Source organism: Amblyomma maculatum, chromosome 6 (assembly GCF_055883805.1).
Source record: "Amblyomma maculatum isolate TAMU_Amacu chromosome 6, ASM5588380v1, whole genome shotgun sequence".
Classification (NCBI taxonomy): Eukaryota; Metazoa; Arthropoda; class Arachnida; order Ixodida; family Ixodidae; genus Amblyomma; species Amblyomma maculatum.
The window spans coordinates 29014343-29037557 of NC_139349.1; the positions used below are offsets into that span (position 1 = coordinate 29014343).

General features: G+C 44.4%; 1 protein-coding gene across 1 annotated transcript; it reads left to right on the forward strand.

Annotated features, from left to right (window-relative positions):
• The first annotated feature begins 1397 nt into the window (after positions 1–1397).
• LOC146185332 (WD repeat, SAM and U-box domain-containing protein 1-like) lies at positions 1398–13463 on the forward strand. The gene is made up of 6 exons (XM_084606281.1): positions 1398–2151; positions 2247–2776; positions 2839–2872; positions 5373–5522; positions 7765–8146; positions 11564–13463. Exons 1-6 carry the CDS (start codon positions 1882–1884, stop codon positions 11707–11709), a joined length of 1512 nt encoding a protein of 503 aa, XP_084462407.1. The 5' UTR covers positions 1398–1881; the 3' UTR covers positions 11710–13463.
• The last annotated feature ends 9752 nt before the right edge of the window (positions 13464–23215 follow it).

Below are 23215 nucleotides of genomic sequence, written 5' to 3' on the forward strand. Positions count from 1 at the left end.
TAAACGTGGAGCCCAACTAGCACGAGGCGCCCAACTTCTCCGAAGAACACAAATCAGCTCTAACTAATGGCTTTATTTTTATTGTCAACAAAGCAATGAAGAGTCTCAGTTAATAGGATGTGACATGCGACTTTGGTTAACTGTACTGCTAACAAAATATATAACTATCCAAGAGATAATTTTATATAGCTTTGTATATATGCAGTGTATAGCTTGCACATATCAGGACACCTTTGTTGTGGAGTATATATTGAAGTGCTTGAGAAGTGTGGTGATCTCAAAATTGTGGCTCCTCTGTTCTTTGCAAAGTGTGAATATGTGTGTAAGTTCTGTGTGTGTAATTTCCCAAGAACCGCAAGGTTTTCGCTGTGTGGTTATTATGCATAGTATGCGACAGTGTTATAGGCACATGCAGAAAACGTGTATAGTACAGATTGCGGCATGCAGCGTTCAACGCCGCGAATATTGCTTTGCACATGGGCGTTTATCAAGTAAGTAAAATGTCTTTTAGGTAAATATGATTATATATGTTTTGAATCGTTAGTTGAACACAAAATAATTATAACTAGAAATTTTGAGAATGGTCACCTCAAGCATAGTGGTTTTCCCATTGAAATTCAACTCTGCCTCTCTTCCCAAATCATCCCTGCCCTAATTGCTAATACAAATTAAAATGGCAACTTGAGTCTGCTCATAACACCAACATGAGCTGAGATTCATATAATTGCATGCTTCTTACGAGGCCTCGACAAGACAGTGCCTAGAATAACAACCAGAGGAAAATCTCCCAAACAATGTCCCAATAAGCTCCTAAAATACTCCAAACATGTCCCACCTCGGTATTAATTGGGACGTCCTGAGGAAGTCGCTTCTTGTTTCATTTGGGATGTTTTGGGGATTTTTTGTCGGACGCTTACAGACTTCCCTAGGACATCCGAAACTCCCATAATTGGAATCCCTGGGATGTCCCTGGGACGTATGTGTGTTGTCTGTGATATAACCCCAGTACCATATCATTACAAGACTGCACAGTCAGCACTTTGGCAGTAATAAATCAATAGTAAATTTTAAAAAAAAATGCACTTGCTTCCGAAAAAGTGCATTTTACGCCGCTGGCCACACCATTTGAAACATGAAAGTTTGCGGCGAACAGTTGAGACGGTTGAGACTGCTGCGTCAGAGCTAAGTGCGGCTTCTGGGGCAATACGAAATTAGAGAAAACCTGTCCTCCTAGTGCTTTAGGCCTTTAGGTCCTTCGGACTTTTATTTGCGACTGCATGAGCCACCGACACGATTGGTATGATTTAGCATTTAGCTACGTAGAACGACAAATGATTCCCGCTTCTTACGTCACACGGCACAGAACCGCTCGAGACCAATCGCTACGCGCGCGCACCGCTGCGGCGAACGCTTTCCACCTTGCACCTTGCCGCCTTGCCCTCCCGTGCCAAGCCGTCAGGCGAGAGGGCAGCAAGCGCGCGGAGTCCGGTCCGACCGTACGTGAATGAGTAAACACTTCTCACGTGGAATACATCAGCTGGACGTATCTGACCTGGTTAGCTGTGCGCCAGACGGTGTCGCATGAAAGATGGAAGCATATAATAAGTCCTTGCTCAGCGCCTCGCTCGACCGTCCTGCTCGGTAGAGAGATGCACTGAAATCGACGTCTCGGTGTTTTTGTCTGCATGCGCCCGCGTCGGGCTGACTACAGGGCCACGCCTTCTGAAGCTGACGGACCGACACAAGTATGTGGAATAAGTGCGAATCGATGCTTGAGACCGGCCGGTGCCGCACGCAAGAAAACGATCTGACGCGGCGTGCATTATCAATTGTACCCATGGCAGCGACGGTCGGCGTCAAACATTAGGCGCTTCAGTGGAAATGGCGACTCGCGAATGGAAGCTCCGGCAGACGCTGGAGTCGCACGCCGGCGACGTGACGGGCTGCGACTTTTCGGGCACCACTTTGGCCACTTGCTCGAATGACAAGACAGTGCGAATCTGGCTGTACGATTCAGGGTCTTTCACCGAGTCATCTGCGTCGCCTTTAGTGGGCCACAAGTACGGCGTGAACGCAGTGCAGTTCTCGCCGTTGGGCACGGCCCTCGCGTCGTGTTCCATCGACGGCAGCGTGTTCATTTGGAATGTTCAGGTGAGCAGCGAGCTGAGTGCAGTGTCGAAGCGGTTCGTGGCTGTGTGTCTGCATGATTTCGAGTGCCTGATAGGTGACTGATCGTCATTCGACAGAGCGGCGAGGTGCTGGGCCAGCTGCAGCATCCGAGCGAAGCAGCTCTGCGCTGCTGCAGCTTCTCGCCCTCGGGCGCGCTGCTGGCCACCGGAGGCGACGACGAGACGCTGGTGCTGTGGGACGTGGCCACACGCTCGCTGGTGCGGACCCTTGACGGCCACGGTGCCCTGGTGACCGCGTGTAGCTTTTCGCCCGACGGGGCGTTGATCGCGTCCGCCTCGTCGGCCGGAGATCTGCGGCTCTGGGACGCCCGTTACGGTCATGGCAGCTGTCTGCTGACCCGGTCCGAGGCACACGACTTGGGAGCCACGGGTTGCCACTTCAGCCCGCAGTTCGAGGCCAGCCTGGCGCACGGCACTCTCGAGAGCAGCTACCTGCTCGCGTCGTGCGGTAACGATGACCTGGTACGCGTCTGGCAGGTGCGCATGGCGCATCGCTGCAGCCTCTGGCCTCAGTGGATGTTCGAGGGTCACTCGGGAAACGTCATGTGCTGCCGCTTTGCCCCCGGCGGTCAGCTTCTAGCCTCCAGGTATACGTCGCGCCGCTGCCGCTTGCACGGCATGTGCCTTACATTTTTTCGCCCTTGCGCAGTGCCGGGGACAAGACCACCATGCTGTGGGATGTGGTGAGCTGGCCTCGCATGTTCTAATATTGCATGGCATCGATCAAAACTTAGTATGCAGCGTCAGTTCTTTGTTAGTGCCATCTGACTCGGGGGAAGTTGCTTGCACCTAGTCTTCTCTTTCCACCAGGGGACACAGATGGCACTGCTTTACATTTGGCTGCGGTCAGCCTTAATTCTGTAGCTTAAAAGAGCTGTGCAGAAAGCTGTACCACCAGCCGAGTGTTAACCTCCTGCAAATTTATGCACCAGCTGACACTAATGTGTCCACACTTTTATTCCATGTTAAACTAATTAAGGTTGCATTGACTGTTGCTAAGATAAGACATAAGGATGTGTGAGCAACAAAATGGACAGATATGTGGTACATACTGTTTTCCACATTTCGCAACTATGGCACTGCCACGCCCATGACTGTTTGTAGCTTTCAGCGACTGTACAGAAAACCATGTGCTCTGCTGTTCACATTCCATTTCATCATGTGCACATTGAGTTTATCAATTCTTTGTGCAGTAAACTCATTGAACATATTTATTCGACAGGATTAGGAGCTTCTGAACAGCTTCGACTGCAGTGTTGTGTTTTTGTTTACATTAACCTTGTGTTATTGGGATAACAACTCGCTTTTTACAGTGCTGATTAGAAAATTTCATTAAAAAACGCTATACGTTGATATGATATGTTTGTGGTACTAACATTTCAGGCAAGAGGCAGTTTTGAAAACTTTAAACTTTTTCGTCGCAGTTTACGGGATACCTTCAGGCACAGGATATACATAAGGATCTTCATTTATGGGTAAAACCATGTTTTACTTCATATTTGGTACCTGAACAGATTTCTTCAAATTTGGGTTATACTCAATTTATAGCTGAAAGTGTGCCTTCCAGAGAGCAGTTTCCAGTGCACAAGACAAAAATTAGTGGATACTTGGGGCTTATTTTAAAATGGTGTTTTCATTTAGCTGCGGAGCTAAATCACTTTTGATGATTCTTATCAGTGACACAACTTAATTTGAGAATAAGTTGGAAATGCATGTTTCAGTAGCAAGAGGTCGAAGCGTTAGTACTGACCATTCATCTTATTGGCATCATTGTCTCAAGTACTACCCACACTAACAACATCCTGATGGTCTCTTTAATGCTTAATGAATATTTTTGCAGTGTACAAAAAAAAGAACAGGTCTTTCATACGCCTTTGAAAGAGATGGTTCCTGAAGCATGTATGATTTCATTACTCCATGCTACATATGTTGACCCTGAAATATAGTACTCAATGTCTGAAATGTGACTTGAGTGCGTGTTATAGGCTAGGTTTTATGGCTTAGTAAACACTGAGATAAGGGCATGGTAATGAGTGCGGTCAAGCACGCTGCTGATTGCTATTACTTCATCTCAAATGAAACCGATTTCTGTGGTCAGTTACAGCCCCAGAAAAGTAAGTGAACGATTACAGAAAAGCAGCTGGTTATGATTCCATTATTTTCCCTACCACTTTTATGTAGTAAAGGGAATGTGCAGACAATACGTGAAACAGAGGCCAAGCTAACTATGTGCAACATTCTATGTCCATAAATGCTCACCCTTTCTATGCCCACATTTTTCTTAAGAAAAGCAGTGACAGATTCGTGTACTTGTGAGGGTGAGAGTAAATTTTACGATGTTAATTTCAAAGAGTAAAAGTGTTTGTGGACGGACCTCCAAGCTCCAGAGATTAAAGCTATTCAATTTGTAATCAGTTAATTCGGCATATAGTATCTGCAAGGACACACCTTACACCCTTATGGAAATTGTATTAAAACCTGCTCACCAACAGTTTCTCCTGCTTGGGTAGGGTTCGTTATCTGCATTCCGACTTACCTTGATCATTGGACATGCTTAAACATTTATAGTGCGCTCTCATCTAAAGGCATTCGTTTAGATGCATGTCAGTGCCAAGCAGCAGAGCAGTGTGTGGGGTCGACCTTGGCACGAAAGACTATCAGAAAGGTTTTGCAATACGCAAAAAAAAAAGAGAGAGAAGGAATTAAAATATACTTGGTCAGGGGAAGTGTGGCACCCTTATCCACCGATTGGCCAGCTCATTATAGCTGGATACAACTAAAAAATGCTGGGGCAAATGCCCCCTCAAAGGAGGCCCTTTAGCTAACGCAGTTGATCGGTTCTCATGATGTCTTGGTTAATCTCCTAGTGTGGAATTATAAGTGAATGGCAGATGCATCCATGAAATAGAGTTGACAGCGAAGTCATGACAATCGCTTGATGCCATTGGCATTTTTTGCTTGCATAACAAATTTAGCGTGAGCGCATGTTTTTTGCTAGGCTCATATGGAAATTAGCAAAGCATTACTTTAACGTTTGCCTTTGGAAATGTTGCGATTGAATCCACGTTTTCGGGTTCGATCGCAATGCGGTAAGAATTTCACGTTAGTTGATGCGATTGGTCCCTTTGTGATAAATTGTAAAAAAGGATGTGAAGAGGCACCCTTGTGCTATGGTGGCCGCAGGGCACTGGTGAGCAGCTGCAGCGGTTGACCAAGCACAGCCGCTACGTTCCCTGCTGCGCCTTTTCGGGTGACGGAGAGTTCCTAGCCACGGGCTCCAACGACCGTACTGTGGTCGTATGGAGCCAGGCCGAAAGCAGCAGCAGCAGCACAGTGAGTGTATTTCTCCTGCACTTAGGCCTGCGTAGCCGTGAGGCTGATACCATGAGCTGTATTTTTTAATGTTCTTTCTCCCGGTCATTCTTTTGCTCTTTTACCGCAGGTACAGGTCCATGATGAAAGGGAATAAACAATCAGCTTGCACAAAAAAATAAATTTGAAAAATTGAAAGGGCCCTTCGATGTTGTATGGAAAGAGCTAAACTGGTTAAAAAATGGAAAAAAAAGTGTGCCTGGTAAACGTAATTATGGTGTAATCATTAACTGAATCCTCAAACTGTGTTCCCTTTAATAGTTGAGGGGCTTATACCTGCGGCTTGCGATGTGACTGAGAAGTGGACAAGCAGAGTCGCTTGCAGACTGTGGCATTAAATCCAGAGGCAATCAATAGAGATGCGAAAAAATGAATAATAATAGTATTTGGTGCAGAAATACAGCCTTTGTGTGATTCAGGCTGACCTGGGAATGTCCGGCTCGTGAAGAACTGTTGCTGTGTGTCAGGCAGCAGAAAAGTGAAAAGCCATTTTAAAGGACAACTTTGACAGACTATATCTAGCACTAAAGTCATTGTAGATTTGGGAATAATTAGATATGACATCAAGTAGTGCTCTGAGAGCTGGTTATGACCAGCAGGATGGGTTGAAAAAAAGTAGGCTCTACGTTTACCATTCTTTGTTGGAAAACGAAGGCATGGCAGAAGATGCCCTTTAACTGCTGTGAAACAATCGGAAGCACTAGAATAGGCTGGTTGAGAACTGCAGGCTTCAATCAGGATTGAGGATGCAAGAAACAGTGTGTGAGGAAATTATCTCGGCCAAACTTCCGAGTGGCTTGCATATGGCCCATGTCTTCTTTTCCTGATTATGGGTACAGGGCACAGACCTTCAACATGTCTGGTCACTGGCCAAATGATAGACAGTTGAGTGCTTCAAAAAACTGATCGTCAGGACATGGGCCTTAGCACGCTTTAAAGGGAAACAGGGCAAGGGGAAGTTAGCTGCATCGATAGCGTACCATGAAGAGACCACTCCCACCAAAAGCAGGGCCATATATGCTAGAAAAAAACAAAATGGGAGTGTCGCCACACATCGATTGATATTGATATTGCGCCTAGCGATCAATGTTGACGCACACACATGTGTGACATTACCGATTGATATTGCAAGTAAAGTCTGTGTCGACATTGATCTCTGAGTGCAGATCCAGAGGCGAGGCTGCATTGCCATTCAGTTCAAAATGGTGGCAGCCAGTTCTTTTTTATGTTTGCATCACAAGTTTGATTCGAATGATGGGAAGACTTGTAAATCCAAATTTCTCAACAGTAAATGTGCCTTTTGCTGCGGCAATGAATCTTCAGATAGCACAAGAGGCCAGGGCCAACTTTTTTTTCAAGAATGACAATCTGATAGTGCTACCTTCTGTGTCCCAGTAGAGATTGAGTGCAGTTTTCACCGGTGCCTTATTTGAAAGCTGGAAGGCGGGTGCTGTTGTAGCGGCGTACCCTGTGCCATCCTCATTTTATGGACAAGCGTCCACTTATTTTTAACTGCATGATCACTGCATACTTCGTGGTCGCTGCTTGCTCGCATAGAACTCTGTCGTAGGTGTGTGGGTGACATATCTGTACGTATGGCTTGAGACATTGTATTCACCATCAGTGGTGGAGGTAAATGCGGCTTCATGGTGGCTTTGATACTGCTCATCTTAAAAATTAGTATATGTGTTTATATAACTCTATGCTATCAAGAAAAACCTGTGTCACGACACTGGAACAGTTCTTTCCCTTCCATCACTCATAGCACACCATGTCATACCTCTGTGCTGTCTTCTTCATAATTAAAGAAAAGTGTTGAAGAACTGGAAGACATTCAATAGTCACCTCAAAGGAAACTGATAGCCACCTATATTAAAACGCTGGAGAAGAAGCAATGATCACATTGTAAGTCACAGCCTAAAGCAGGAATTCTTTTAGGAAGAAAAATTGAGTACTTTCTCAAAACAAAAAAGGAAAAGCAAATCTATTGTCATTGCAATGTTTGCTGTTTCAGTGAAATGCTTTTCCTCCTTTTCAGGGATTGGGGAATTTCAATTGAAGTAGTCAGGGGAGGCATGAAAAATATCGGGGAATACAAAAAAAAAGAGTTTGTTGAACTTTGCATTCTATTTTGGTGTGCCTTTGTTGACCGAGCTTTCTTCCCCCTTATAAAAGAGTGTTTGAACTTTGATCTCGATTACAGGAGGAAGGGCACGAAGAGAAGCCGAAGCCACAGCCACAGGCGCAGCCGAAGGAGGGAGTCGGTGTGGCGGCTGTGGGCCGTTGGTCGGTCGACCAGGTGGGTGAGTGGCTGGAGGGCCTGGGCCTGGGCCAGCACCGAGCGGCCTTTGAGGAGCACGCCATCGACGGTCAGGAGCTGCTGCACCTGACCCACGAGGGGCTGAGCAATGCCCTGCACGTGGACGCCCTGGGCACGCGCGCCCGCTTGCTGCGCGAAGTGCAGGCCCTGAAGCACCCGCTGTGGCGACACCTGCCCCCGGCCGGGGAGGAGGATGCCGCCCTGCCCGAGGAGCTCTTCTGCCCCATCACCCAGGAGCCCATGCGGGACCCCGTGGTGGCTGCCGGTCAGTGCGGTCCCAGAACATATACTTCTCATCGTGTCTTGATCGTGCCTGTAAAACAAGCTTCTTCAGGATGTCCTTCCCCAAAACAATTTGCGAATGGGATAAACTCCCACGTAATATATCTACCATTGCCACCACTTGCGTATTTTCTTTCTCTTTGCAGAATGTCCATTGGTATTAAGCCCTTGTTTCTTCAGCGGTTGTAGAAGTATTGTTTGACTGTATATTTGGTTGCTTGCCTGTTTGCTTTTATTTGTATTTCGTGCTTTTATTGATTGTGTTAGTATTTGTTTTGCTCCACATTGTAATGCCTCTAATGCCACATGGTGCTGTGGGTATAGCAATAAATAAATAAATTGGTAGAATTACAAAAGCACAGTGGTGTCCCATATTAAAGGCGTGATTGAAATGCACAGTCAAGAATAAAAGGCATTATTTGTCTGGTTGCCCTGTGTTTTAAAGTAACCCTGAAAAGATATTTGTAGTCATATTTAAATGCAGCAAATCCATAGAGGTGGCCTTTGTTAGTAGTATTCGAGTCAGATTCAGAAGCTTCGCATGGACCTTATAGTTTACATTTAATGTTTAAAAATTGCTCCTTGTGACAGCTCACAGCCAATTAATGTGACACTTCACCACACATTGTTAATTGCTCCCACCTGTTCTGCTATCTGGATGTGCTCTCTGATTGTGCTCGTCCTAGGGGCATGAGCCGAACGAAGTGGCTGCTGACACAAAATGTTTTTGTGTGTTTTTGTGCATGCGTGTCATTGTGTGAGTTGAGAAGGGGAGGAGGAGCATTCGTTTTGATCGCTGCATCCTTGTTGTTAGTGATGCTAGCTTAAAATATTTTTGTGTTGAGAATGTAGCTGATGGAATACCAATTATTTGTGCCCACTTGATAGGCTTAATAGATATGTTTTCGCGGTCCCTTTAAGAGTAAACGTGGCTTTTAATTTCGCAAAAAAAAATGTCAGGAAAATTTATTTTTTCAATACCTGCGTCCACTTAAAGTTTTATTGCTGGAATTCACCTGGCAGTAACCTAAGAAAGACATTGTTTTGTGACGTGTGTTGGCTCTGCATATTGAGGAATAGCTCGAATTATCAGGATTTTTCTCCGTTCCGATTTTCCGACTGGGTGATCACCTTGTTACACAGATTTCTTCGTGACTATTTTGCCTATTTTGACCTTGTTTATTTTGTTGCACTCCTGGAACCATAATGCAGGTCAAGACATTATTTTGCTGGCTTTGAATTTCTTTGAATGAAATTTTTTTTTTAGTCTATACATGTCTACAGCAACTGCGTTGCAAAAATTGCAAGTTGAAAATTTGGAAGAAAAAAAAAATTCTTAGAATGTCTTGGACCTGTAGCCTTAATTGTGAGTGATGCATAAAGAAGGTCTTCTGACCTACTCATGGCTGCAGTGTGTAGGAATCCACCCACACCGAGAATGGCAGGAGCATGGGGCAGGTGCATGGAGTTTGTGTGGCAGGCTTTTTCCTAAGAAGGGGACAATGTAAAGCCTCTCTCGAGACACTTGAGGCAGCTATGGTCTCTGCTGCCTTATTGTCACAACGCACTTAAAGAAGGTGCATTCATTTGTGGTCACATTTCATGTGCTGCTGTGCCACTTCACAAGGCTTCTTTTGTACCAGGTTTATGTGCTGAGATTGTTCTGCAAAATAACATACTGGATGGAAAGCCTGGATCTTTGCAGTTCACAATGAATACCCTGAAAATTTTGGCACTTTGCTTATATTGAAACTCCAGTTATCATGAAACATTTTTTTGTGACTTCAAGTTGTGAGCAGCCACCATTATTTTTCTGCAGCAAATTAGTGTCGAAAATGGGTGCCCTTACAGTCATGTTCTTTGTAACATGGTGCACTAAGCAGGTGAAACTAAACAGCTACATATGCAGCTGCTAAGCTTGTGCAACATGCTATAGCTTTCTTTTGTGAAGCTCTTAGTCACTGGATGTCAGATTAGAGGCAGATCAGTAAATAATGAAAGCAAGAAGCTTAGGTTATAGGATACCTGTCATGAATGGACAAAAACTCCTCCCCAGTGCAGTCAAACCCACTTAGAACAATATATCGGGTATAGCAATGAACGGACGTGGCATTGTCAGCTTTTTCATGTTTTCTGTGGTATAATAAACTGGTTATAATAGTGCTATTATTAGTTATAACAAATAAATCTGGTCAGTGAGAGACAACTTTGGAACACGGCAATGCTTCACCATGCGAACCACACTCATAATGGGAAAGCTTTCCTTTCCGCAGTCACTGTTCCCTTAGTTCTGTATGCAAGCTCATCAGATTTCGCGTCAAGGATTGCTCCTGGAAAGCGGGTTTCATTCAGAATGCCAATGACGTGAAGGTTCGCAAAGCTCTCAACTATGTAATGATGATGGCGGCGTGTTGAGACTTAAAGAATTCTTGCATGTTGATGAAGCATTTGCGAAAAATGATTTCACCAACACGGTAGTCTTCTCAGCTTTGGGCTGTGCTGATAGGGACGAGGATCAAGAAGCTATGCGAAAGACAACTGACAAATGATGGAGTCCCCCCCAAGACTTCATTTTTTGCTGAAGATCTCTTACTTGGGCACATGGGTAGTATAGGCATCTCGCAGGGAGTTGTGAACTTAAGTATGCCATGAAACAGTCACAGTTCACTGATACAGATTTTTTTTTCCTGCAAGGAAATCAACATTGTGAGCTACCTGCATGCCATTAAATTCTCAGAGCTTTTTCATCTTTCTGGCATGCCTCTATCATAATAATTATTGGTTATAACAGTAATGCATAGCTGGCACTTCAATATTGTTATAAGTGCATCTGACTGTACACATTTTTTATGATGTGGTTCAATTGCACTCGCACAGAGAAGGCAAACTGTGTTTGTGCTGACACACTTCAAAACTTGCTTAGTGGGAAAAACTGCAAACTGAGGAAAAAAAAGATGCATAAAGCATGTGTTGCGTATAGATTCGTAGCTTTGTTGCTGTTTTTTTTTCTTTTTTTTTTTTTCATACTGTGAATTTTGGGGCCCTCTTGAGAATACTGTCATGGAAAGGTCCTTGACTCATCTGTTCCCCAATTTAGGGGAAAATGTCTAAAAATTGGAAAAAAAGTTAGCTGATTGATGCTAACTAGTAAAAGTGATGTACTACAGTGTGCACTGAACCAGACCAGACAAAAAGCGACAGGGGAAAATAGGGGTTGTAGGTGGAGGCTGTGGCGTCATGTCATGCATTGTTTCACATTTCACTTGTTTCACATTTGTGGCTGCTTTGACTTTTGCATTTGCGGTGCAGTGGCATTTGGCATTATCAGTCGTTTGCAACCACACAGCTGTGCTGCGTTGCTGTGGGAAGAGCGTAATCCTTTTGTGCTCTGGCTGCACAGATGGTTACAGCTACGAGCGGACAGCCATCAACCGCTGGTTGGAGAGTGGAAAGGAGACCAGTCCTATGACCAATGAGCCCTTGGAGCACACTATGGTTTTGCCCAATCGCACCCTGCTGCTGCTGATCCAGAAGTACCTGCGCTAGAGGCATGCCTGAGTGGCGTCCACAGGCATCGCCTGCACGCGTTCGGGTAACCACGCACCGGGTGTGATGTGTGCCACAGTTGAGTAAGTGCCGGTGTGTTGCAGGGAAGTGCTTCTCGTAAGCAGCCTTTGGGCTGCTTGGCTTTGCACATGCCCATAATCTCAAAATAACTTAAATGTGTTATGGGCCCTTTGCGTTACTGTTAAACCGGCTTCACCACTGCGGGGTGCACCCTTATAATGGCTAAAACTAAAAAAAGTAGCTCTTTAAAATGGAATACGTAATGGTGCTTGTTTTATGAAGTGCAATGCGTCAGCAGTGCTCTGGTGACAATACTGTCTGCGCTTAAGATGAAACTCGAGGTAATGCATAAATGCGATTGGTATAGGCTATGAGCTGCATGCACTGCTTCATTCTTGAGCATTTCTAGTGCTCTATCCTCGTGTGCTGAGCAAGGTGCTTTTGGTGTGCAACGTCGGGAGGTGGAATGTGCCATTGCATAATGTTGTCCACATTATGCTCTCCGAAGTTACACGAACCAAGATGTGTGGTGGTAAAACTTGTCGTTTGAAGTCTTTACAAGATTTTGGCCTTATGGGACAGCACTTGGAGTTGAGCACTTTTTTAAAAGTATGGCATTAGCATTGATCGCCCGGCGCTTCTATGCTCGAAGACAAAAGGGCCCACAATTCCGGCTGTTCAAATGAGCATCATCTGATGGAGCTGTTCTAATTATTGCAAAGCAGCCCCTCTTGTAATTGGATGGTATGCGTTGGAGCCCCAGGAAACTGTGACCACTTGTTTTTGTTCATTGCATATCATGTGGTTGATATCTGAAGAGGGTACACATGTGTGGTAAACAGCCTAATGTACCCAAGAAACCAGTTGCAATTGTTACTTACAAAATACTAATTGTAGAGGACCCACGATTTCAGCACAGTAATTTAGTTCAAAACAAACGCTTTCGAGACACTACCTGTGAACACAACCAGGGTCTGCTGCCTTGGTGCCATTGTGCAGGGCAGTCGATGCTTGCTCGATGCATTTAGAAATGTGGCCAACAGTACATTCCCTTTCTGCCATGAGGTACCAGCAGAGAAGTGGCAATATTAGCGGTGGAAGGCTAACTCAACTTTAACATGCACGTCACCACCACCTAGCCATTATTAAGGCAGGAAGCAGTGTGGCAAAAGCAACTTGACAATTGCGGAAAGGGTCATACGTAACACAGCTAGTTATATCCTCAGTGTTTTGAGGCATGTCTTTCTTCACCGAGGTCACATACTTAGTGCCAGAAAGAAATAAGATGTTGCATGTAAAATTATAGAGTGAGAACGAGCTTTGAAGTGATGTTTGTGACTGGCGTTTGCTGTGTGACAGCAGTGCACCAGTTTCTTCACCAGTCGTCTTTGAGTGAATGCACCTGCTCCCAGTCCCCACGAGTCTCAGGACCACCAGGGTTTTTTTTATCCCAGCAGCATTATAGCATATGCACTTAGCAGTCTTTGGGAGAGATGAAATGCAACAGTGCCATAAATCATTCTATGCTGCTTTCAAGATGGGAATACATTTTAGAGCGAGCTGTGCTGCGGCACAGGCGCCGGTTCTGGTCTTGTTCATAAACAGAAAAGCAGGTGGCTGCTCTTGTATGTATGTGGAGCACATTCGGTCAGTGCCGATGCTGTTGAACTGGCATTCGCCGCATAATAAAGTTTGCGCTACGCATGTGCTGCCTGTCGGTCGGCCTAAAGAAACGTGTTGTTGACTGAATTTCAGTGCACTGGCCTGCTTGCCCGTGCTAAACCTTCATTTGTAGCCTTTCTCCAGTGGTTGGTTCCTAGGCTGTTATAGCCATCATGTGCACGAGGCTGCAGTTTCCTGTGATTCCAGCTTTTTCTCCTTTTCTTTTTTTGATGTCAACTTGCTCTTACCTTACTGAGAAGAGCAGTCCAGGAGTAGCAGGCTTTTCACAATATAATACTACTGTTACGCAGCTAGTTAGAAGTGCAATAGACCATAAATTCCTCACTTACCACGTGGGCATTGGACCACATCACCTCGTCGTCAGTTACAAGACTGAATGTTTTCATTTCGTTTTGAACTGTTGCAGACAACGGAGTGACTGTTCTTAGTGAGCTCCATATGTTGCATCCGGTTAAGGTATGATGACATAAATGGGCAGCTGGGGCGTGTATTACATCGCTTTGTTTTACTCTGGTTAGGTAGTGTGCATGATGCTGCTTGCAAGGCAGTTCATGAGAAATTGCCGGAGAGAGAGATAGCCGGCTGCTTGCAACACTGCAGAAATACCAAAGCCAATACATACACTAGAGTCTGAGCCCATTCCATTTTCCTCTTTATTGGCGTGATAGGTATTATGTATATAGGTATTCTGTAGGTATTATGTGCAGTTCTGTGGAATAAGCAGAGTGTAGTAGATCATAGTTTTATGGGTGCTGCTCCGGCAGGATTTTTGTGTCAGTGCTAGAGTTATGTTGTTTAGTACAGTGCTCTGAGTTAGTCTATCTATAAGGTCTAGCAAAGCCCTCAGTGTTGCTGCTATTCCCTTTGCCCTGACCTCATATACATCTTTGACAAGGTGTCTTTTATGTGGTCACTCAGGGTAATTTTTAACCAAATGAAAACCTTAGTCATCGGTTCTTGTGTTTAGCCCCTACACAGTAAGAGCAGAACCTGTAGACAAAAATGAGGTGCCACGGACTGAAGGGAATCGACTGGGAATGTGGCCTATATTTAGATGTTGCTGCCAGCATGTTGAGTTATTTCTCAGGTGACTTGTTTGTGTTTAATTGGTGGCAGCGTTGAATATAATGCATTAATGCCGCCTGCATGTTAATTAGCTTGGTCATTGAACATTTGCATGTACTTAAAGTGCCCCTGAAATAGTTCTTGCAGTAGTATACTAATACATGAAATCCATAGAGGGGGTCTTTGTGAGTGTTCGAGTTAAATCTTAGTGTTTTGTGTGGAACCTATAATTTAGAGATAATTTTTAAAAAGTGTTCCCGGTGACCGCTTGCAATCACAGGGCAACATCTCCCCATGCGCTTCCTTCCCAATGACATCATTGAGGCTTTGTTACTCTATTTTCTAAAGGCAGGACGATTCCTTGTTAGCGATATTTCAAGCCTTAGCAGTATTCATGTCCTTCTCCCCTACTGTATAGTCGAGCCCAAAGGGCTGCTCTGCGAAACAAATTTCGGTGCACTAGAGTGAGAGTTCTGTAAAGTTTAGTGCAGTGTAGATGCACGGTGAGCGCTGTTTCCTAAAGGGGTTCAGTACTGTCGGCAGTGCTTTCACGATTCGATGGGCACTAGTTTCTTCCTGGTGGAAAGGCAGAAAAGCGGGAAAGGAGCCCGAAGCTTCTGTCAGGTGCACTTTTTATTTTCCATCCTTGAAGCAAGTTCTAAGTCCATACAGCACGTCTCTGTGGGTGCCAGAACCAGGGGTCCATTGAGCACATTGTCTGAATACACTAGCTCATGTGAGCGCAACAGAGTGATACTACCCTCAAAAGTTCTGTATTGAGAACACAGTCAACACAGTTTTTATTTACTGTTTATGCAGTTAAATTGGTACTTACTGCGATGGGTCTGACTGCTGTTTTTTTTATGGCATATGCGATATGGCAAAATGTAATGGATTTAATGCTGTTTATTGCAATAAGCTTCGAACATGTTCTGCAACAGGCCAACTGTCCGTAACTATCTTCCTTGAATAAAACAGAGATGCTACGACCGAAAAGTTCTCTTTTACAGTTTTCGAGGCAGGGCCACAGAACCTGTTAAGGCTTGTTGTTGAGTTAATGTCAACACTAATATAATGGGTAGTATTGACAGTGGGCCTGTGGTTATGAGCACCTTTTGCAAATCTCTTGCTTTGTGTGAATAGTACACTCATTGATTGGGCCCGGTGTGCTTGCTGTTGTAGTCCTGGTGCCCTAGATGCATAGATGTATGGCCCTACTGGATGTCAGGAAGGGAGGAGGGGGGGGGAGGGGGGGGGGGGGGGCTCTTGTCTCACTTAAAGTAACATAAAACTTCTGAAAACCACTGTACTCTCTCAGACTGTACACAGTTGGCTGCCTGGCACTGTTTGTAAACATTTGCAATAAATTTTTACCCAGTAGAAATTTTTTTTTGACAATTGTTTGATTCTATTGGAAGCTGGTGCATAGACAGTTTACCAGCATCCATATATAGAACTGGCTGTTTCAGCATAAATGAACCAGAATAGCTTTATGTGGGCCTTTTGATGTATGAGCGGCCTCGATGGCATTACAATACTGTTGTTGTTGACTTGAGTTGACTTGAAAACACAGGGTAATCATGCTGGATAAGCTGGTGAACTGTTTTATATACTTAATACTTACATTAAGACACCTGGTATTAGATATTTGCAGCTGGATGTTACTAATAGTCTTGTCTGGTCAGCTGGTACCAGCAGCAGGAGTTGCTGGTCCCAATTGGTGTCTTGCTTGTTCTGAAATAGGATCTGCTGGTTTCAGCTGATAATTTTTGTGCTATTAGGATTGGGTAACTTGTTTCCATTATCTGAATGACCCTCGACTAATAGACATTCAAACCTGTAAAACTGTGCCTGCTATAAATTGCAAAAAGATTATCAAAATTTGATGAGCAAGCTTTCTTCATTAATGCCTCACTGACATCTCTGGTACACCGTTCACAGAGGCCAATATACAAGTTGAGCCCATTGTAGAGTAGAGCCCCGCTATAATAAACTTGGATAAGTGAAAGCGAAGTCGCAGTTCATCTTCCGTAGATGACTACATTTTTCTCCTTTTATAGTAAATACATTTTTCGTAAAAATTGGCTATAGTAAAGTGTGTCTGGACGCGGCGGCAACTTCCTATGGAATGACGTCGCCGCACGTGCGCTGCTTAGAATAGCGAGGCAATTAAAGAAGAAAATAACACAGAGTGTTGTTTTAAATGGCTTTACCACCAGGCTTAGCAGCATTCAGGAGTAGCCAACTTTACGTAGGCCTTGGAGCCATGAGGGAAAGCAAGCAGTGTAGGAAACAAAAAGTAAAGCTGTCTACAAACATAGCAAGAGGGTGGCGTGGTCCTTTCAGAAAGGAAAGGAGAATAAAAGTGCGAGAAAAAAAGGAAAGAAATGGCCAAACATTTGCAGCACTCTCAGCACGAGGCAGCGGTGGCAAGAACTGGAGGCTCTGTGTGCAGTTTTGCAGTGCTTGACTGCCACGCGCATTTCTCATCTATTGCCTTCTTACTCACAGAAACAGCAAAAATTAACGCTGTGTTCATGAAAGGCTTTGGTTTTCACATGAAATCAAACTCAGTTGTATTTGTAGCCACATTGCTCTCATGTTCAAGAGGTAGGGCACTTCCACAAGATGTAAACAAAAAGCTATTTATTACTGAAAAAATAGCACAAAGAGATGGAAGGTATTTTACTGATTTTTTTCATTAAGCAACAAGACATGTTCAGTAATCAGCCATTTAATTACCAGGCAGTATTTTTAGAACCATGTCATCCCCAACATTTGTTATAGTAAAGACCCTGATATAGTAAAGCTTTTTGTCGGTCCCAGTGACTTTCCTGTAGAGGGGTTCTACTGTATTGATTTAATGTGAACATACAAGTTCTGCATTAAAGTTGTGTGCATTTGGTACTTTGTTGTTGCTCTTGTAGCTTCTTGCTGAGCAGTGTTGGAGGCTGTATTTGTGACCTCGCAGATCTGCGTGATCTTGTAGAGCAATATTCCACAGGAGTCTTCTTCAAATTTTTTGGGTGCATGTAGCATCTAGAAACCTACTTCGCCATTTACTAATATTTCATAAAGGTATAAAACAAAGGGTCAGTGTGCCGAGTGTTTACTCCCCCCTCTGCGAAAGGTTATTTTAAAGCTTGAGTGCTGTCAGGGAATTCAATTCTTGGTTCCAGCTTTTATTGGAAATGTGCCAACAAATCAGCATTGCTCCATTATACATCGTCGAGTGGTAGCATCAGAGATTGAAGAGCACTGGTCAAACTTTATGAAGTGGGTAAGTAGATGCAGAAAGTTGTCGATTAAAAGAGCCACCTCACAGCAGCGCTAATGCTCTCGCATTTTCCCAATGAAGTTTCTGCAATGGCCTCTTAAAATTCTTGGGCTTGAGTTTTATCCTTTGTAATAATGTGCAAGACATTATGTAGACGGGTCACCATGTGATGTTCGCGTACAATTGCTGAGTAATTTATGATCAAATTTTTTTACTTACCTATTATGGGGGTTTCGGTTTCAACAGCCCAGTGATCGCTGTGACGTATAAGGCCACGTCGAGGTTAGCTGTGATGCCCTGCATATTGCAAAATGAAATAAAATTGGCGTTTGTTGTCAGTCTCTTGTGCTTTGGGGCTGGAATGCTTTGCCATCTTAGCTCCAGTAGCTGTACGCAACTCCACAGTTTACTGCAAAGCACCACGCGTACAGCGTGGAAGCAAATGGGTATACGAATATAAGAAGCGAGTATTAAAGCGTTGTATATATATGCAACTCTAGTTATTTTACTCTTGGTAAGCAGCTTAACTGAAGACACACAAAAATGTGAGCTCTAGATTACGAAATCATATTTGCTAGCGCTTCTTTAACACACAAGGGACGTTAGACGAAGGAGGAACACATAAGAACAGGACAGACGCTAGTTTTTAGGAGGTCCTGTTCTCAAGTGTTCCTTTTTCCTTTAATGTCCCTTCTGTGTTAAAGAAGCGCCAGCAAATATGATTTCAAATGCTTTCCAACTCGCCCAACTTTCCGCCTTATTATGTATCATTTCTAGTACAATGGGCCCCGGTCTTTTATACTGTGTTAGTTCCTAAAGAAAGCTAGCATCCGTCCTGTTCTTATGTGTTCCTCCTTCGTCTAATGGCCCTTCTGTGTTAAAGAAGCGCTAGCAAATATGATTTCAAATGCTTTCCAACTCGCCTAAGTTTCCGCCTTATTAAGTATCATCTCTAGCTTACGTTTGCGAGAAAAACTACCAGCTTAACTGTTTGCAACGAGGTACTCTTTGCGTAGCTCCGAAATGAATGGGAGTGAAATTCCAAATCTACTACTAGAGAATAGCATTACTTCAATACCTCAGATAAACGAAAAAATTCCCCATCTCTTATATTCCGCATTTAGTGTTGCGACCTCTCGCAGCAGTTCGGAGTTGGAACGCCTTCTTATCTCAGCCTTAGTATAAACACCGTGCGTGTTAGGGAACAACAAATGGGTACGAGTATATATCAAGCCAGTATCCGAGCTCAACATAAATGCATACTTCTATAATATTATTCATGGCAGTCAGCGAAATCGAATAAACCTATAGGAACATATATAATTAACTCTGTCATCAATAAAGGAATGGGTCGCCAGAATGTTCAAGATTTTTTTTGATACACCCATTCAAACATACAAGTAACACATCAACTGAAACATCGTAAAGTTTTGCAGGAGGTCGTGCTTAGCTGCGACACCTGGTGCATTGAAAAATTAAAAAAAAAAATGGAATCCTTTGTCTCTTGTCAGCATGCGCTTTGCGGGGCATCAGACAGGAGCGCAACCCATGAATTTTTTTTCTCTGTGCTCGCGCACTGCTGCCTGCATGCGAGGAGCGCAAGGCCGCTCCACCGAGACGCAAGCCGTGACATAGGGTTACGTGAGAGAAGCGAGCACGCTCACTGGTCAGTCTTTCATGGCGTGGAGTCCGTCGTATGCCGGACGGCGGCACCATGGAACATGTATACACCCGAGCGGCCATAGAAACTCCGCTACCCAGAGACAAAGACCCCCTCATCACCTACAAGGACCTCTCTGAGACTCCCAGACTAAACAGAAGGATCTATCCACCACCAGATAGGTCCCTAATAGCCTCAGAATGCAGAGCCTGACGCAAAATTTACGCCAATCGTTTCTTTCCTCATGTTACTCTGCATAATGAGTTGACAGGTGACCCAGAGGCTTGCAATCTCTGCAACGTACCTTTGAGTCAAAATCATCTAATCTGGCAATGCCCCGATTCTCCGGGAGCTAAGGAAACTGATCCCCTTGATCAAAATTACCTGGGAGTCCTACATCCGCAGCCCAAATGCGGATGAACAAGAGGCCCTGCGCCTGGCAATTTCCTAAAGCCACAAATGCCAAATTTACGTTGAAATAGCGCTGGACGTTGATATTGTTACTGGGGATGAAGAAGCGGGCACTGGCGTGGACAGGCGCGCTCACGCTAGGTCCGCAATTGTTCATTAAAACATCATCTACCATCGCCATTGGTCACGTTCTGTCTCTTTTCATCGGCTTGCCGCCTCGTAACATTTTGGTTGGAGGCGCGGAATACGTCATCATAACTCATTATCCTGGCCCGTAGTTTCGGCGCCCTGTGTCTTCTTGTGCTGTCGGCAGCGGATTCCTGGGACGACGCATCGCCTGGCGGTTCCCAAGCCTGCCGGACCCGACGTGACATCACCGTTCTCCATCGAATTTCCAGTCCCCCATTCTCCAGTCCCACGCTCTGACCACAAAGACAAGCAGGCCGACGTTAAAACCCCACCGACCCGAGACGCCACGAACACTTGAGAACACATCACAAGATACAGTGCATGACCAAAGGAGTCGACCAACCCAAGACTCCGACCAAACGAACCCACCGACTCAATGCAACACTACACGTGTAGACATCACCCCCGCCTGTGCCGCTTGATGCACGCCTGGGACCTAGCCTTCAAATCCTGACGACCATAGCAGCAAAATCTTCCTGGGTCAGGCTTCATCGGTCATCATGGCGGCGAACCGTTACCTTCTTTCTCTTCTGTCTTCGCCGATCCACACATCATCGTCATGTCATAAATCTGATCGACTTTGAGTTCTTCGTCCACCGATTGGGACGATTGCTCGGTGGCTCCGAGTAGTGTTACGGGCAATGGAGAAGAAGCGGGCACGGCGTGGGCAGGCGCGCTCGCGCTAGGTCCGCCATCTTTCATTAAAATGTCGCCTACCATCGCCATCAGTCATATTCTGTCTCTCTTCATGGGCTTGCCGCCCCGTAACAGTATTGTCACGAGATGTGAAATCAGCTCGGACGTCGAAATAATACAAAAAACGTCAAAATTGGGCTAGAAACGCCTGATTTGTGTCTAGTTAAGATTAAGAATGCGCAATTAAGAGCAATTAATACTTAAGGTCACTGAAGAATTTTGGTCAAAAAAACGAAAAAACTTGGATGATGACGTCAAATCCGGCGGAAAGTTGTAGAGACATTGCGAGAGCTCACAAAATGTAAAGAACGCAGGATTTGTGTCGAATTAGATAAAACGTCTAATTAAGTATAGGTAATACGATTGCTTATCGATCTACAATAAGGACCTGTAAAATGAGTGCAAAATAAACATCATCATCATCAGCCAGACTATACCTACTGCAGGGCGATGGCCTCTCCCATTTTCCTACAATCAGTCCGGTCCTGGGCTAGATACATCCGTTCGGCCTCTGCGAAATTCGTAACCTCATCCACCCCTCTAATGTTTTGTCGCCCCCTGCTGCGCTTTCATTCCTTTGGAATTCAGTTGGTTACTCTTAGCAACCATCGATTTCTCTTCGCACTACATACCCTGCCCATGCTCATTTCTTGATTTAGACTAGAAAGTCCTTACTCAAGTTATTTCTCTACTGTACACGCTTCCTATCTCTTACACCCACAATTTTCCGTTTCATAGTTCTCTGCGTCGCCCCCATCTTGGGTAGAACCCTTTTCGTTAGACTCCACGTTTTAGCCCCATAGGTGAGCACAGGTATGATGCAACTGATATACAATTTCCTCTTGAGCGATACCGGTAAACTGCTAGTCATAATCTGGGAGTGCTTGCCAAATGCGCTCCACCCCAATTTTATTCTCCTAGTTCTTTCCCTTTCGTGGTCCGGATCTGCGGTTACTACCTGTCCTAAGTAGACATATTCGCCTGCTACTTCCAGTGCTTCGCTACCTATTGCGAACTGCTGTTCCTTCCAGAGGCTCTTGAACATTACCTTAGTTATATGTTAGTCTTCTGCATATTGGTTTTCAAGCCTACCTTTCTGTTTTTCCTGTCTAGGTCATCAATCATTCTTTGCAGTTCATCCCCTGAATTAGCAAGGCAATGTCATCAGTGAATCACACATTATATTGAGGTATTCTCCATCTACCCTTATTTTTAACTGCTCCCATTCCAAGTCTCTGAATACTTTCTCTAAGCAAGCTGCGAATAGCACTGGGGATATTGTGTTTTCCTGCCTAACAACTTTCTTAATTGGAATTTTATTACTTTATTTCTGCAGGACTATCGTTGCTGTGCTGCCACTATATATATCTTCCAGTACTTTCACATACGGCTCGTCTACACCCTGATTTCGCAATGCCTGCATAACTGCCGAGGTTTCTATTGAGTCGAATGCATTTTGGTAATCAATGAATGCTATGTATAAAAGCTGGTTATATTCCGAGCATTTTTCTATCACAGGGTTGATGCTATGGATATGTTCGATATTGGAGTACCCTTTCCGAAAACCTGCTTGATCTCTTGTTTGATTGAAGTCTAACGTTGTCCTGATTCTATTAGCAATTACCTTAGTAAATGCCTTATACGTAACAGATAGTCAGCTGATTGGTCTGTAATTTTTCAAGTCCTTAGTGCCCCCTTTCTTATGAATTAAGATGTTTGCTTTCTTCCATGGTTCCGGTACCGTCGGTACCAGGCAATGCGTATACAGGGTGGCCGATAACCTGTCCGTCAACAAATATGCAGTTACCTGATATTCTCCAGCTGTTTTCCCTCTTTTCATGGTTTCTAAAGCTTTCTTAACCTCTTCGTTGACCACTGGCGGAACGTCTGACTAAATTTTCCTATTGCCACTCTTATTATGGTCCCAACTACTTTGGCTACTGTACAGATCAATATAGAACTCCTCGTCTACTATGACTGTCTTGTCCATATTTGTGATGACATTGCCCATTTTGTCCCTTAGCGCATGTATCTTAGTTTTGCCTCTGCCCAATTTCTTATTCACCACTTTAAGGGTTCCCCAGTTCTTTACAGCATGCTCAATTTTCTCTTGATTCAGTGCATCATAGCTAATCGTGACATATGCATCTAAGGTGAACTAACATTGGATAAAAGTTGTGAACCTACAGGATTTTATCACCAATGATTCTTTCATCACGTAGATGTAAATTCTGGGAGACTAAGAAATTGCTAATTACCCATAATTGATTCTATCTCATTTTAATAAAATTTGACAACATAAAGACCATGAGACAGTGCACAAGTACGCAGACGCATGCAGGAAACCTAGCGCAGGATTCAAAACTGCTACATAATCCGGGAATGCAACATTACGACCTCACAAATTTCGGGTGTTCGACCATTAAGCTACCTTTTGTGTGGTTATCAGTTGGCAGTCATTTTGCATCTCTGGCATCTTACACTTTAGTATTGGATTGATGAAT